Here is a 15887-nt window from a genome sequence, read left to right as displayed (position 1 = left end):
TCCTTCGAGAGCTCCTTTCGCGCTCCCGTTCCCTTGCCTTTCCTTTTCTGAGGATAGGCTTGTTGACGTTATTTTCGATAGATCACTCGGTTTTTTCTATATGTAAAATTTCGGAATATTTTTTCAACTTTTTCAGTTTTATTAAAATAATACGATAAAATACAGGGTGTCCCATTTTAATCTCCTCAGGCAAATATTTCAAAAACCAAGCCCGGAAGAGAAAAATGTTTCAGACAAAAGTTGTTTGGTTTCGAGGGGGCCATAAGATGGTGATAATTATTTGACCTTGGAAAATTATTTGAAGGTCATGTGAAGGTCAACTTTAAAATCTTAAATGGAAACCTACATTTTTTATTTAGTATTCTTGTAGCTGACATCGAGAGCTTTCCAAAACACTATAAGAAAGTATCTTTTTATTAAGTACTTTTTGAGTTATTTTATATTTTAATCTGACATATTTTGATATAAAAAATTAAATATCTCGTAAAATATTTAGTTTTTGATAATCTTACCGTAATACTTCTACGTACAGAATAATGAGACAAATCAATCAGTATAAAGAAAAAAAATTGTTTTTAAGAAAATTATTTACAATGTATTTTTTTAAACAATTATTTGTTTTTTTTTTTGGCACTAATTAATTTGTCTTATTATTCTGTACATAAAAGTATTACGGTAAGATTATCGAAAACTGAATAACTTACGAAATATTTTATTTTTTATATCAAAATATGTCAGATTAAAATATAAAATAACTCAAAAGTACTTAATGAAAAAATACTTTATTATAGCGTTTTGGAAAGCTCTCGATGTCAGCTACAAGAATACTAAATAAAAAATGGGGGTTTCCATTTAAGATTTTAAAGTTGACCTTCACATGACCTTCAAATGATTTTCCAAGGTCAAACCAATGGTACCATCTTATGGCCCCCTCGAAACCAAACAACTTTTGTCTGAAACATTTTTCTCTTCCGGGCTTGGTTTTTGAGATATTTGCCTGAGGAGATTAAAATGGGACACCCTGTATATATATATATATACAACTCTGAAAGCATGTACGTATTTTATACAGCTGTTAAAACGATATGTCTAAAAAATTTTCTTAAACCACAATAGAAAGATGTCAAGGATAACTTTGCAAAATTTCTAAGAAAATTCTGCATCATAAGTTAAAGAAAATTTGACGATGACAAAGCAGAAGATACTTCTTACAATATTGTAGCCTATAATATAATTAATTAAGAAACATCTCTCGATACTTTTCGTAAAAAATTATTTTAGAATAAAACATTCTAGAAATAAATAAATCGCATACTTAAAAGAATCTTAATTCCTAAAATAAACGTGTACGTCTCTTATGTAGATTATTATTACATAGACGACTCACAGAGTTTGTAGCAGCTTCATTGATTCAAGAATTGATAGTCGGCGTTAAGCCGCATGAGATTGTAAGCCATCAAGTCTGCCACGTATCCTGACCATATTGGCCGAGTAATATATTCATCGTGTCCCAGTTCGCGATAATGCGCTTCAGATCTCTTTGCGTTTCCGACACACATTCGCTCGAGTGAAGTGGATATCGATAGTCGCAAACGCGTAAAAGCAGAGCGCCGTACGTAAGACGTAAAAATGGAGCCAACGACAATGATGACGATGTCGAGATGACACGATGTCTCTCGGCGAGCAATCGAGAAATTGGCGAAAGCGGATCGCGACGAACGATATGTGCGACAGCATGGCAAAAAATTAATCTCCATTTATTTATTTTCATTCTGTGAAATGTCAAAGAGATTAATTCGGATATTCGCAAAGGGAAACTCTGGACGTAGCAATCTCTGTATATTAATCGTGAATTTATAATTAAGAATTATTTATTCGTGAAAAAAATATATGTATAAATTAACCTTATTTGATAATATTTTTTTTTTTTTTTTTTTTTTTTTGGCACTCTTGCAAATAATTTTTAAAACAATATTGACGACTTGCGCAAGCGTGTTTTATAAATATTTTTCTTATTTCATTTATTCAATAGTAATTAAATCTATGTATGTGTATGTGTGTGCACATCGTAATTGATCGTATTCATAATAAGAATTTATGAATCTTACTTGCACTCTTCACATTCGGCATTCGATTATTGACAGAAGAGCTCGCTGCCTTTTCTCTTACAGCAGCCGTAAACATGAAAGATGCAACGTGTCCTACATTCCCTGACGTTTCTTTATACACGCACACCGTCACGTATCGTAATTCGTTTATCATTAGCCAAGGTCGTTTTACGTTGATGTTCCTCCTTTTGGAACGAAATTGCCGGCAATTCACGCTCGAGATTTTGTTGCTCGCGGTCGTGATCGATGCTTACGTAATGGCCGAATACGCCCGTTAGCCACTTGCGGAAAGTCTGGACCAAGAACTCGAGAATTACAGATCTGATATACGGAAGAGGAGCGTACGTGTAAAAATTTTTATATTTTCGCGCGATATTTTCGAAAGATGAATAATATAACGAAGTAAAAAATATTATATTTTGCACGGCACGAAATCTACTTTTATAAACACATTGCTACTGCGTTCATATTATATTATTTAAATTAAGAGAGAATAACATTTATTTTAAATATAAATTTTTCATTATATTCAGAATTTTGGATTTTATATATATGATGTTATAAAAATATTCTACGCATATAATGATATTCTTAAGAAATGTTAAGACAGAGAGATTAAATATATTGAGAAAGCAAAATATATGTATGTAATAGTTATTAAATTATTGCTAGTTTTCAATTTATTTGCCATTGAATTGATTTTTCTAACGCATAGCAAAGGTCTTGATAAAATAATCATTTTCAAACTGAATATATACAATTTCAACTATCGATAATAACCGACTGCATCCTTGGCTAAGACCATTGTCTTCGAACAATGGCGTGCTTCGTTCCGGGGGTAATTACTAGGAAATAATTAATAGGAAGACGCGCGGGATCGGAAGTAGCGCGTGTGATATTTCGATGCAATATGATATGCGCACAGTGCAAGTGCATTTGATGCACGATATCGTCTATACATATATATATTTCAATAGCTTTTCTTTTGCAGACGCGGGATCTTAAATCAAGGTGCTACACAAGTATGAAAAGGAAAGTCCGAAGTCGACGATGCGCGTAAACGGGCATTCGGAACACAGTGCGAGGCAAGAAATGGGTAAGATTGCGCTTTCCACAATAACAGCACTATCGTAACGAATCGCTCATTGAAAACCGCGACAAAGTAGCGATGCTTTCTTTGTCGCGGCAATTAGAGCGCTTCTAGTTAAGTATTTTAATCCTAATAAAATCTGCGGCATATGTAAAAGAAAGGAAAAAAAATAATATTAAAAAAAAAAAAAGAAATTTTTTAAACTTTTTCTATTCGCATATTCAGCTTTGAAACTAAGTGGACTAAGATCATTTGTTGCATAAAAATCTCAATCTACGTTTCATTTGAACGTATCTAATAGAATGTAAAATAAAAATGGCGCACTTGTAAAAAATCATAAATTCAATCGAAAACAATATATTCTCTTTCTTCTCACGTTGATGAATTTTAAACCGAATGACGAACTGCTTCGAATTGAAACATTGGATACAGCACGTTGTCTCGGATTCGAGATGAAATCCTCGTGTACAGGGACGCGTAGTGATTAAAAAATGGCGTCGAAGCGAGACAATGTACACGCTCGCATACGAGTCATGTAGTCGCGTATTGTCTACGGCACGGTGGCACTTGTTATATAAGCCATTCAAGGTGGCACGATGACGTTACTGGAAGGTGCGCCGAGAGCTCATCCTGTTCTTTCATTAATAACGATCTTCGGCGCGCGCGGCTTCTCTGCCGTTTCCGAGAAGCGCGGTGTTAACGGTGCCTTCTGGAATTTCACGAAATTCCTCGTCTTCTCCTTTGGCTCAATTTTCTGCACGGCGAATAGCTTCGTATATACCACAGAAATTACAGACATTGCTTAGTATTAGTTGTGCTATTCAAGCAAAATGCCAATCGATTTTTTTCACAGAGAATCGTTTCGCTAAATACACGATTGCGATTTTAAATATAATTTTGTGAAAAATTGATTTCAAATTTCATATTAACGGGCAAATAGAATAAAATAAATGAAACACATATTCAATTGTATTAAATTTTAAATCGAAAAATTTATACTCTAATGTAATATATTTTTAATTTTATTCTCTCTCTATTATTACTGAAAGAAGAAGAAGAAGAAAGTAATTCAATTTACAGGTTGTTATACATAAGAAATGATAAAAGAAATTCAGAAATTCGAGAGAGACCAAAGATCAAATAGATATTATTCATAATAAAATCATTTCTACGACTACATTATAGATGTCGAAAAAGATAGTCTGGCAATAAAAATTTAAGTGACGGAACCATATAATTTATGCGTATCATCAATTCAGTTCGCTCTGTTGTCAATATTACGTGCTTTATTTTAAATTGAACTTGTTACGCCTACGTATCAAGTCTTGCAGATTGTAGCTAAAAATATATCACTATAGTAACCAATCCTCGATCGATTATTTCAATTAATGAAAGTAATCTGTTTGGAGACAGATAAAATACAATACAAAGTAAAATACATTATATCGACCGGATTTATAACTAGTATTTTTTGATAATTTATCAACAAATAAATACGCAAGTTAATATTTATCAAAGTAGAATTATATTGATAATATAATTATTTGATAGACGATTATATCGATAAATAATTAAAATAATTAAATAAATAAATAAATAATTTAAAAATGTGAGATATACAGAGAGATCTATACACTCTCTTTACGCTTTATATGCAAAGTATACAAATGTTCTCGGTATATAAGTTTAAATTTTTTTTAACTATAAACAATGTGGATTAAAATAATATGAAATATTATCTTTTAAGCACAATTTTTATTCATATTTTATCAAATAATTTATTATCGTGCTTTGTTATTTATTTTTATTTTTATTTGTAATAATGCACGCAATCATTATACAACCTGAAAGTTTGTGAAAGCCGATAGCACGCCGAGAAAGAGATACGATTAGATTGCTTGTGTGTAGCTCGTTGTAATTAAGACCGCATTGTCTTCCAAGTAATTTATTATTCCGAAAGTTTCTGAGTAATTGTAGGAAAGAGCAGATAGACTTGCATCGACGCTTCTCGTTACAGATAATGTTTCAATCTCTCTAACGGAATTCTGCCGAAAAATTATATATAACTTTATAATAGAAAATAATTATATCACACTATTATAATATTCTTCTTCCTTGAATTTTTAATGGATAAATAACACGACAAAATTTCATTCATTCAAATTCTCCGTTTCTTTCTTCCGCGCTCTTCAATTCGCCTATCAATTCTCCCCAAATGCAATGAAATTTTGCGACCAAAGGCCGGACCCCCACCTGGCAATATATCGTCGATCAAGCATCGTACCTACGGATGATGTAACGGCGATATTTTTAATGGACTAGTTCAATATACAGTATAGGCGGATAGAACCATTTCGAAGAATTGCGAGGGCGCGCCGTACAGGATACGATCATCGTTTAGAATCGCAAAGGGAGCCGGACAAAATCGAAACCAACAGATCCAATTCATCCATAAGGTTATTTAATGTTTCAAGTCCCGGTAAACCATGAATACAACGCGCATCTTTAGAAAATTTGTTGGAAGAAAATTATATTGTAATATATTATCATACGTGAAAAAAGTTAAACGAGGAAAATAAAAAAGAATCATGTCCAAAATTTTTATCATAAAAAAAATATCCGCGAAATCAAAAGCAATTTTCTGAAAATATAACACACACACATACACGTGTGTCTACATTCACGCGCATATTAATCTTAATTATTATGCAATCGTACTTCAAAAATTTATTAAAAATTCCTAAATTATCTAAAAGCGTGCAACAATAATTCACAATTAAAAAAAAAAAAAATAAAGATATGATAAAATACATTCGGAAAGAATTAAAATCCAAAGACATAATAAATCCGTTGAAAATCTGATTAATACATCTTGTGATTAAATGACGATTGATTTCCGCCGGGTAATCTGACAAACCGCTTATCGTTGGAGCCGATCTCGCACTACCATATGTATGTACATACGTTCTATTCACAGTCAATGGCATAGCGTAGCCCGCCGTCATCTGAATCATCTCGACTATCTAGACCGTATTGATCGCGGCCAAAGCAGCTGTAGCCGTACTCTGACAGTAACGTTGGGGCGGCCGTACGGAAAACACACGTGTTACACGAGTAGCGGTCACGATGGAGTCAAACTCGGCGTCCCTTTCGATGAACAAAGAAAATCGTTCGTACCTAGTGGACACATATTGATCGTACGGATCTTATAAATGATTTCCGATCGGTTTTTCTTAGGCGGAAGCATTTCGATGGCGCTTCCATCAGTCGCGAGATGCGTCGCGGAAATTCCCGCCGTCAGAAAGTTCGACGAATCCCATTCGATTTGATTGCGATTGATCAGTTTTTATAATACTTGAACATGTGCGGGAATAAATTTCGCTCGTCGACTAGACGCGCTCGTTTCACCATGTTTTACGTTTTTTCTCGTTCGTGTGATAAGTGAAAAGTCGTGCGATTATCAGGGTTACCACGGAAATGATTTCATTGTGAATGACTAATTCCTGCAGATTATTGAATATCAGTAAATCAATCGTGTTGCATTTATTTTGTTTGATTAGCGTCAAACTAAACTTCTTATGTTCTTCGTTTTTTAAAAAATATATTTTTCTGATATTATATTTTTATATAAATTGTGTTTGATTAGTATTGTATTTTTGAGAAGTGATCGGTAAGCAACATTACACCAGAGAGTGGATAATTTTATCAGCGCATGCTGCTCTCACCATCCACCAAAACAGTGATGTGTCTCGTAAGATATCTATATTTGAAACCAATTAAGTAAACATCACATCGTATGCGCGAAGTAAGTGTATAAAATACATAAAGATAATTTTTCGATAAAATTTTATTTTAAGCGCAGAACTCCGCGAATAAACACAATCGAGTGCTCTCGTACCTTATATTGAAAAGATTTACCCTAACAGATATTTCCATTAATGTATTTAAGGTATTTTATACCTTGGTATATAAAAAAAAAAAAAATCACTTCCGTATTAGTATTCTATCGATCATAAGCATTTTTCTGCAAATCGTTGAAGGTACGAGACACAAAGAGGACTCGTGTAAGCACGAGGGTAAAGAGCTTATGGTCGATTATCGTTCATCTCGTTGAGTGGTTATCGCATCCTTTCAGTGGGAAAAGCACTGACGCGGAAGAAGAGAGGAGCTGAAATTCCACGTTCTTTTCTTCAGGCTTTACAATAGAGATACGCGCGCTTGCATAATTATTACAATGTTGCTGCAAATGTCACGCGTTTCGTAAATTAAAATCACCTTGAATCGCTAAATACGAATCACTTCCTACATATCTATACTTACCAAGTGTTATATGAAAGTCAAGCTTTTGCATTATTATAATAAATTATTAATATAAACCCGTTTTCACATTTCACAATTCTTTAACTTAAATGAAAAATATTATTGTGTATTCAAATCGATCAAGAATTAATCGAAGAATTTTTAATCCAAAGAAAACGCATTAATTCTTTGGCATGTATTCTTATGTAATTTTTCATATGCATTTACCTACGTGAAAAATGCATATTTATAGATGTCAAGAACGCGGTTTTTTTTTTTTTTTTTTTTTTTTTTTTTTTTTTTTTTTTTTTTTTTTAAGATAAGATCATACGTGAATGTAAATTTTTATTTTACTTTTAGAATACATTTTTATTTGCGTAAAACGTTAGTGGCCGATATATCTGCATGCCGAGTTCACGTGACACGCTTGGCATGTTTGAATTCTCGTTGTTCGCGACTACGATTCAGTTTCGACGGTATCAGCGGTAAGAAATGACGTTCGAAAAATATCTGTCTCGTCTCGCGCTTACCGTAATATCTTGTCTCTTGTAACTACGTGTTGCCAAAAAAAATCGTGCTAATTCGATGATGTAATACTTCCACGTGCTAATCGTAAAACTATATTAATTGACGTTCGAATTGTTGATTAATGATTTGCTAGTGTTATGAAATTGTGTGTAAAATCGTAAGCGTCTGTGAAGATTTATGATTAATATTTCAATTTTTTACGCTTCGTTAAAAAAAAAAAAATGTTACGTTATTATAAATTTATAAAAAATATATAACTTTACAATCTTACAATTAAAGGCATTTCTTTTGCTTTCTGATTAAAAAATATAAAAAATAATTATATATTTAAACACACAATACATATTCTCTATTTCTTATTAAAATTTCAGATAAAAAGATAATAATTTGATAATTGTATCCTGTAATTTACAAAATATTTCACTTTTCTTTAGAATTCAGTAGAATTTTCGTAACCAAACTTACTTATAAATACACAACATATATAGATAAACATTACCATATAGTTGTAGGCAAATGAACTGACTCGTCGAAATTAAAAGAAGGCGTTAAGCGAATTGGATATTGATTGTTTCGAATATAAAATCGTTGAAACTGCGGCGAAAGAGACATGTTGGTGGAGAGTGTATCGGTTCTGTTTGTGCTCGTTAATCAGTTCAATTGAATAACGTATTAATACTCCGGGGTCATCGCGAGGGTTAATCGCAATGTCCACGCCGGAGACGATGGATACCATCGACGAGGCGGAACAAGCGTGGCGTGAGTACAAAAATAATTCATCTTTTTTTTAGATACCGCCTCTTCGAATCGCGAAAAAACGATCGAAGAAATTTATGATAAGAAAAATCCGCGGGGGAAATTAATAATATACTTAATAAATTTGATAAAAGAAATTCTTTCGATTTATATGTATATATATTAGGTGTACAACTTTACTTCCGCCGTTTTTTTCCCGAAATTCGAGGCTTTATTGTGAAAAATTGGTTATACATTTTGAAATTGCTTCTTGAGTCACTCCCAATGATCGTGCCAATTCTTTTTCACTTTGACTCGAGTCTTCATTAAGTAATGCCTCCAATTCTGCATCTTCGAAAACCTTTTCTCTTCCACCGCTATGTCGACGTGAAAATCACCGTTCTTGAAGCGTTGAAACCACTCACGACACGTTCTTTCACTAATAGCGGCTTCACCATAAGTATTCGAGAGCATTCGATGAGCCTCAGCCGCAGATTTCTTCATATTGAAGCAGAAAATTAAAACTTCCCGCAAATGACGAGAATTTGGCTGATAAACTGACATTTTCAATAGAGAATAACTTTATAATGCAGACACAAATCGACTAATGTTTCTATGGGGTTATATTGACAGATGCCCAAGTTTATCGCATGACATCTATGATCTATTTATTTCGACCACTACTTACCGCTAAAGCCATCTATAGGAAAACGGCGGAAGCAAAGTTGTACACCTAATAATATTCCACATAGCGTTATAGAAAAGAAATTTTTGCACGATGTGTACGAACAGCATCATATAAGATAATTAAAAATCATCTTTTAAAATTTATCTTTCACTTTACAAAATTTTATGAATTTTTGTAATGCGTGGAGTTGTAGATGACATTCTGACAAGTCGATTTATATGTATTATAGCAATGATTAATTGCTGAATTATGATTAAAATGCGAATACGTAAACGGAATGACTTATTCTCGACTTACGGATCTCTCACACCTTTCGTTTAATATATTCCATGAATTTTAAATCGCCAGACGACACAGTGCGGGATAGTAAATCGTGCAACGAGAGGAGTTTTTTGTTTTTTTTTATCACTAGTACTGTTTGCGGGATACGAAGTATAAAAGATTCGACCGATAGACATGCGAGATTGAACGCTCGACACACGCATGCACGATTCATGAGTCGATACCACGTGATTCATCTGGTATCTCGCTCGATACACTGGGAAAAAAGTTTAATTTTTATCTCGACAGAATGCGGGGAAGCCATGACCCAGTTCTCTCTATTTCTGTATGAAGATGTTCGTAAACGCGTACATTTTTAACACGCTAGTTAAAATACGTCAAATAAATCGCGTGCTTCCCGCTTGCCGATTGAATTGCGCGAATGCCGTAATATTCTATCTATATATCAGGGTTGGGAAAGTTACTTTATAAAAGTAACTCGTTACCGTTACCGTTATTTTTTCTAAAAAGTAACTCGTTACCGTTACTCGTTACTAATTTTAAAAAGTAACTCGTTACCGTTACAGTTACTAAAAAGTAACGAGTCGTTACAATTACCGTTACTTTTTTACAATACAAACTAATAAATTATTTTGCATAAGAAAAACTTTTAAAAAATTGTAAGCAAGATTTCATTCAAGGTTTATTACAAAATAAATGATTAAATTTTATCGAAATTCTTTATTAATTTTTAATAAAATTTGTTGCTCCATAGTATCATCATTTAAATGCCCTCTTTGTGGTGTTAATACAGAGCCACCGATGTTAAACATTCTTTCTACAGATGCACTGCTTGGTAGAGCTGTATTATATTTAATAAAAAGTTTTTTAAGTTTTGGATAGTCGTTTAACATTTCTATATTATTTGATTTTAAAAACCGTTGCAATTCTTCTTGTTCAGATTCATTTTGCACCGTTTTTTGCTCAAAAATGAAAAAATCATCGCGATCGTCAGATTTTCCAGTTTTTGAAAAATTTTCAGTTGATGGGATTCCCAATAAATCCTCCAAGTAATTTTCAGCACGTTTTCTTTTTTCTCCGGTTAACCAGTTTAACTTAAATATTGGATGTAAACATGCTGCTATTATTAATTCTTTTGTTTCAAATATTGTAAGAAATCTAAAATCAAATATAGTAAATTAAGCGACATTGTTTGTTTTATTGAAATTAATACTTTTGGATCAATAGTTTAAAATAAAATAATATTTTTCAATTAAATCCTTATTTAAAATTAAATAACATATGTATTAATCAAATTAATAAGTTACCTTTTATTTAAACCTTGCTGAATAGCTTCAACTAATGAATGGCAATCTATAAGGTCAGATTTATTGAGATTTTCTAATTTTCGTTGCAAGGTACTTAGAACTGGTAGTTAATGAGAGCTCTGCTTTTCCGAAAAGATAAAGCTCTCATTGGATATCGCGCGTCGCGTCATCGCACTGGTCTGCAAGAGCCATAAATTGATCAATCACATTCAAGCATTTTTACAACATAATAAGAATGCTAATTGGTCGATTTGCTTACGGCTTTACGGTTAAGATAAAAATTTTATCACGCACAATAGCAAGAATAATATCTTGAATAAATCAAAAAATTTGAAAAAAGTAACGATAAAAGTAACTGTTAAATTCGTTACTCGTTACCGAAAAATGTAACAAAGTTACTTTTTCCGTTACAAGTAACGCGTTACTTCCCAACCCTGCTATATATATAGTATTGTAAATTATAAATGTCATCATATATATGCTTGTGGCGCAAGGTTTGATTAGTATATACGTCGTGCGATTGATAAGAATGATATTTACTAGCGTTTTGCGTGATGCTATGCTTATACTTTTCGGCAATATTGGTAGAGAAGCATAAAAGGAATATCCTCGTCGCATTTGTAATAATATTATGTTTTTAAATATTTTTTTTATATTAGTATTGAACAAGTATACGAAAGAATAAACACACATAAAGAATTTATATGCACATAAGAGAGAATTGTTATATTAAAAATTTTTATTTTCTTTTTAATTAATGTACTATATGTAAGTCTCATATCTAAAAGAAACAAATGTTATATGTAATGTTTTTTTTTTTTTGCCATATAAAGTTGCTTATTATTCTAAAATTTGACAGATCTTGCGTTTATTCGAACATAATTGAAAAATTAATTTTACTCTTATCAAATTCTTGTTCTGCGGAAACAAAATGATTTGTATGTATTTTTTAATCTCATTGATAACAACAAGTTCCGAGAAATTCTGATTCTGAGAAATATTAAAAGGAATTGGCCAGGAATCAACCCTGCAAGAAGGGGATAAAATGGTTTGGAGCCAAATTGCCGCGTCTTTGCGACATGGTAAATAGCAATCCTCTTTTACAGATGAGATGCTTGAGTGCGAGACCGGGTCTCTTTTGGGCAGAGTGACGGATCTCGAGAGGCAATCCTTGGCGCAAAGGGACGAGATAGTATGTCTTCGCGCCACTCTTGCGGACGCGCTAAGGCGAATCGCCCAGCTCGAAGCAAGAGAGAAGCGAGAGGATGATAGGAACGAGAGGAGAAACGAGAGGATGGTGTCCTCGCCTCTAAGGAACGGCCATGTAGCTCTCAGAAGTAAGTTGGCAAAGTTGCACATCGATTACGGAAGCCCGATGTTGAAATACTTTAATCCTTCGTAATTCGCGTCCACGAATCCGCAATATTTCCTCTATATGTATTTGTGTGTATATACAATATGTGTACGTGAAATGTATATCGCGTGTATATAAAATAATTCAAATTATTCTCTTAAATTGAATCAGTATAAAAATGTCATTGATTAAAGCAAAAATTTTACTGAAGATTCGTAAATATTGTCCAATATTTTATTGATTATGGTAATAAAGTTTCATTGAAAAATTGCTATACTTGAACTATGTATATTATAATTGCAACCGCAACTATTGCTTATCAGTAATACACTAATTTCAATTAAGAGAATATATACCAAGGTATGTCCTAGAATTTCATATCGTAACGAATTTCAATGTTACATGTTACTAAATAATATAATCAAATTTTTGAAAAATTTCGAGTACACATCATATACTATCAACTTTTAATTTTATCACGAAATTATAGATTAAAACATTTATTTGCTGTGTGACTAATCTTTTACTCCGGTGACATTTTACTTTCTTTCTTGATCAATCTTGAAATTTTGAACAAAAAAAAAAAAAAACTACATTGATCATGAAATTTATCTCCACAGCTTGAATCGATAATAATTGACAAGCATGACTAAAAGCGTATGTTTCGTTCGCGATAACGAAAAGAAAGTTGATTCGATTGATCGATGCGTGACTCGTAAACAATATTCGATTAGCCGCACCTTCGCCGGTATCCAGGCCACAAAGACGTACTCCACTTCTCATAATAATCGTTAAATGAATATTTCTCAGTTATTTCATTAATGCGTCACGTTATAGTCGAGCAGTAACAAAAATCAAGTATAACCAATCATGTGATACGGTTTGACATGATAATTATCACATAATACAATTTTTTTTATCAATATATAATTGCCAATTTTCGAGAAATCAGATCATTAATAAAATTAAATTTCTAATTTATAAGACTTTATTATACTTATTATCCTTAATAATTATCAGGGTTGGGAAGTAACGAGTTACTTGTAACGCCGTTACCGTTACAGTTACTTTTTTTCGGTAACTGTAACGGTAATGGCGTTACAAATTTTATTTGTAACGGAAAAAGTAACTTCGTTACATTTTTCGGTAACGAGTAACGAATTTAACAGTTACTTTTATCGTTACTTTTTTCAAATTTTTTGATTTATTTAAGATATTATTCTTGCTATTGTGCGTGATAAAATTTTTATCTTAACCGTAAAGCCGTAAGTAAATCGACCAATTAGCATTCTTATTATGTTGTAAAAATGCTTGAATGTGATTGATCAACTTATGGCTCTTGCGGACCAGTGCGATGACGCGACGCGCGATATCCAATGAGAGCTTTATCTTTTCGGAAAAGCAGAGCTCTCATTTACTACCAGTTCTAAAAGTACCTTGCAACGAAAATTAGAAAATCTCAATAAATCTGACTTTATAGATTGCCATTCATTAGTTGAAGCTATTCAGCAAGATTTAAATAAAAGGTAACTTATTAATTTGATTAATACATATGTTATTTAATTTTAAATAAGGATTTAATTGAAAAATATTATTTTATTTTAAACTATTGATTCAAAAGTATTAATTTCAATAAAACAAACAATGTCGCTTAATTTACTATATTTGATTTTAAATTTCTTACAATATTTGAAACAAAAGAATTAATAATAGCAGCATGTTTACATCCAAAATTTAAGTTAAACTGGTTAACCGGAGAAAAAAGAAAACATGCTGAAAATTACTTGGAGGATTTATTGGGAATCCGATCAACTGAAAATTCTTCAAAAGCTGGAAAATCTGACGATCACGATGATTTTTTCATTTTTGAGCAAAAAACGGTGCAAAATGAATCTGAACGAGAAGAATTGCAACGGTTTTTAAAATCAAATAATTGTAATATAGAAATGTTAAACGACTATCCAAAACTTAAAAAACTTTTTATTAAATATAATACAGCTCTACCAAGCAGTGCATCCGTAGAAAGAATGTTTAGCATCGGTGGCTCTGTATTAACACCACAAAGAGGGCATTTAAATGATGATACTATGGAGCAACAAATTTTATTAAAAATTAATAAAGAATTTCGATAAAATTTAATCATTTATTTTGTAATAAACCTTGAATGAAATCTTGCTTACAATTTTTTAAAAGTTTTTCTTATGCAAAATAATTTATTAGTTTGTATTGTAAAAAAGTAACGGTAATTGTAACGACTCGTTACTTTTTAGTAACTGTAACGGTAACGAGTTACTTTTTAAAATTAGTAACGAGTAACGATAACGAGTTACTTTTTAGAAAAAATAACGGTAACGAGTTACTTTTATAAAGTAACTTTCCCAACCCTGATAATTATTGAGCTCTAGAGAATTGGTTTGGATTTTATTCCTTCAATTGAGACCGTCTGCTTTCTTTTCTCTATAAATTTTTAAGTATCCTGTTTCTTATTTATCTGCAAAATGCAAATAATACAATATTGTATAATCTTTTTTCCTCTCACTTGAAGCGATTTTTATATACAGAATATACTATTTTATTCTGATATGTATTGTTGTATCGGGTTTCGCAAGATCGCGGAACCGATGCATTGCAATGTTGCGAGACGCGAATTAATACGTCGATATGTATGTAAGTGCGATCGCCGATCGCATACCTGAGACGTGCAACCTAAGTCAAGCGTGCATTTCTAACGGACTTGTGCGCGCTAGTGCTTCTAAAGTTTCGATCATTAGGATCATTAAATGATAAAAATGACGAACGCGAGGAAGCCTTGCGAGATCGTCTGGAAACGAGCCTGATATATTGTACCTGTTGGCACGCGACGGCTTTAAGGTCACGTTCGGTTTCGCCAGGCGCAGTCGAGAAGCTCGCTCACGAACGTGAATGGATTCGTAATTGTTTGTCGGTCTTCGCCATTCGTGCAGACCTTGGGAGAAGGTAAGGTGTTCGGATCGGTATTTAAATTTGCTGACGAGATAGAAAGGAGAAGAATATAAAATGCATTAAATGTCGTCGAACATTGACAGCATTGATGCGTATCTCGAATATTGTAAAAAATGATGTGAAAAATAAATATTATTTGTTAATCTATTTAAATACATATCAATACACGCATCATATCGCGAAATGAAATTAAAATACAATTTGATAGAAATGGAATGTTTAAATATATCTTTTTGTAGTTTTTAAAATATAAAATAATTGAGGCAAACTTTATATTTCATACCTTCAAGAATCAGTGAAATGGGCAAATTTTATTTTTAAATATATTTAAAATTATCAAAAGTATAATTCTCTAGCAAATATAAAGTATAGTAGGTAAAGTCACATTTACAAAGCTAACAAAGATCGCAATACCACTGAAAAAATAATTTTAAAAAATAAGATGCGTATATATCTGTAATGTCTAATTAATATTCATTTAATTGCTCTTCAAATTCATTCAAAATCTATTGTA

At 32.2% G+C, this 15887-nt stretch overlaps 2 protein-coding genes across 8 annotated transcripts in view; one reads left to right on the top strand and one right to left on the bottom strand.

Annotated features, from left to right (window-relative positions):
• LOC138939809 (uncharacterized) overlaps positions 1-15887 on the bottom strand; it is a 187735-nt gene that overhangs the window by 18667 nt on the left and 153181 nt on the right. The window lies entirely within an intron of this gene.
• The window catches only part of LOC138939806 (echinoderm microtubule-associated protein-like 2), a 48615-nt gene that overhangs the window by 13885 nt on the left and 18843 nt on the right, over positions 1-15887 (top strand). For 2 of the 7 annotated variants that reach the window (XM_070308001.1, XM_070307996.1), the window contains exons 1-3: positions 6041-7003; positions 8532-8784; positions 12144-12374. In XM_070308001.1, the coding sequence (XP_070164102.1) occupies positions 8733-8784; positions 12144-12374 (283 nt within the window). In that variant the 5' untranslated portion in view covers positions 6041-7003; positions 8532-8732. Of the gene's footprint in view, positions 1-3099; positions 3205-6039; positions 7004-8531; positions 8785-12143; positions 12375-15887 lie in introns of those variants that run through there. The other 5 variants (XM_070308002.1, XM_070308000.1, XM_070307998.1 and 2 more) reach the window with 4 other exon arrangements.

The sequence above is a fragment of the Polyergus mexicanus genome, unplaced genomic scaffold (genome assembly GCF_030449975.1).
Source record: "Polyergus mexicanus isolate NDT 795.1 unplaced genomic scaffold, iyPolMexi1.0 SCAF_15, whole genome shotgun sequence".
NCBI lineage: Eukaryota > Metazoa > Arthropoda > Insecta > Hymenoptera > Formicidae > Polyergus > Polyergus mexicanus.
The sequence above is the reverse complement of the archived record's forward strand: the minus strand, read 5'-3'. Positions and strand labels throughout refer to the sequence as shown.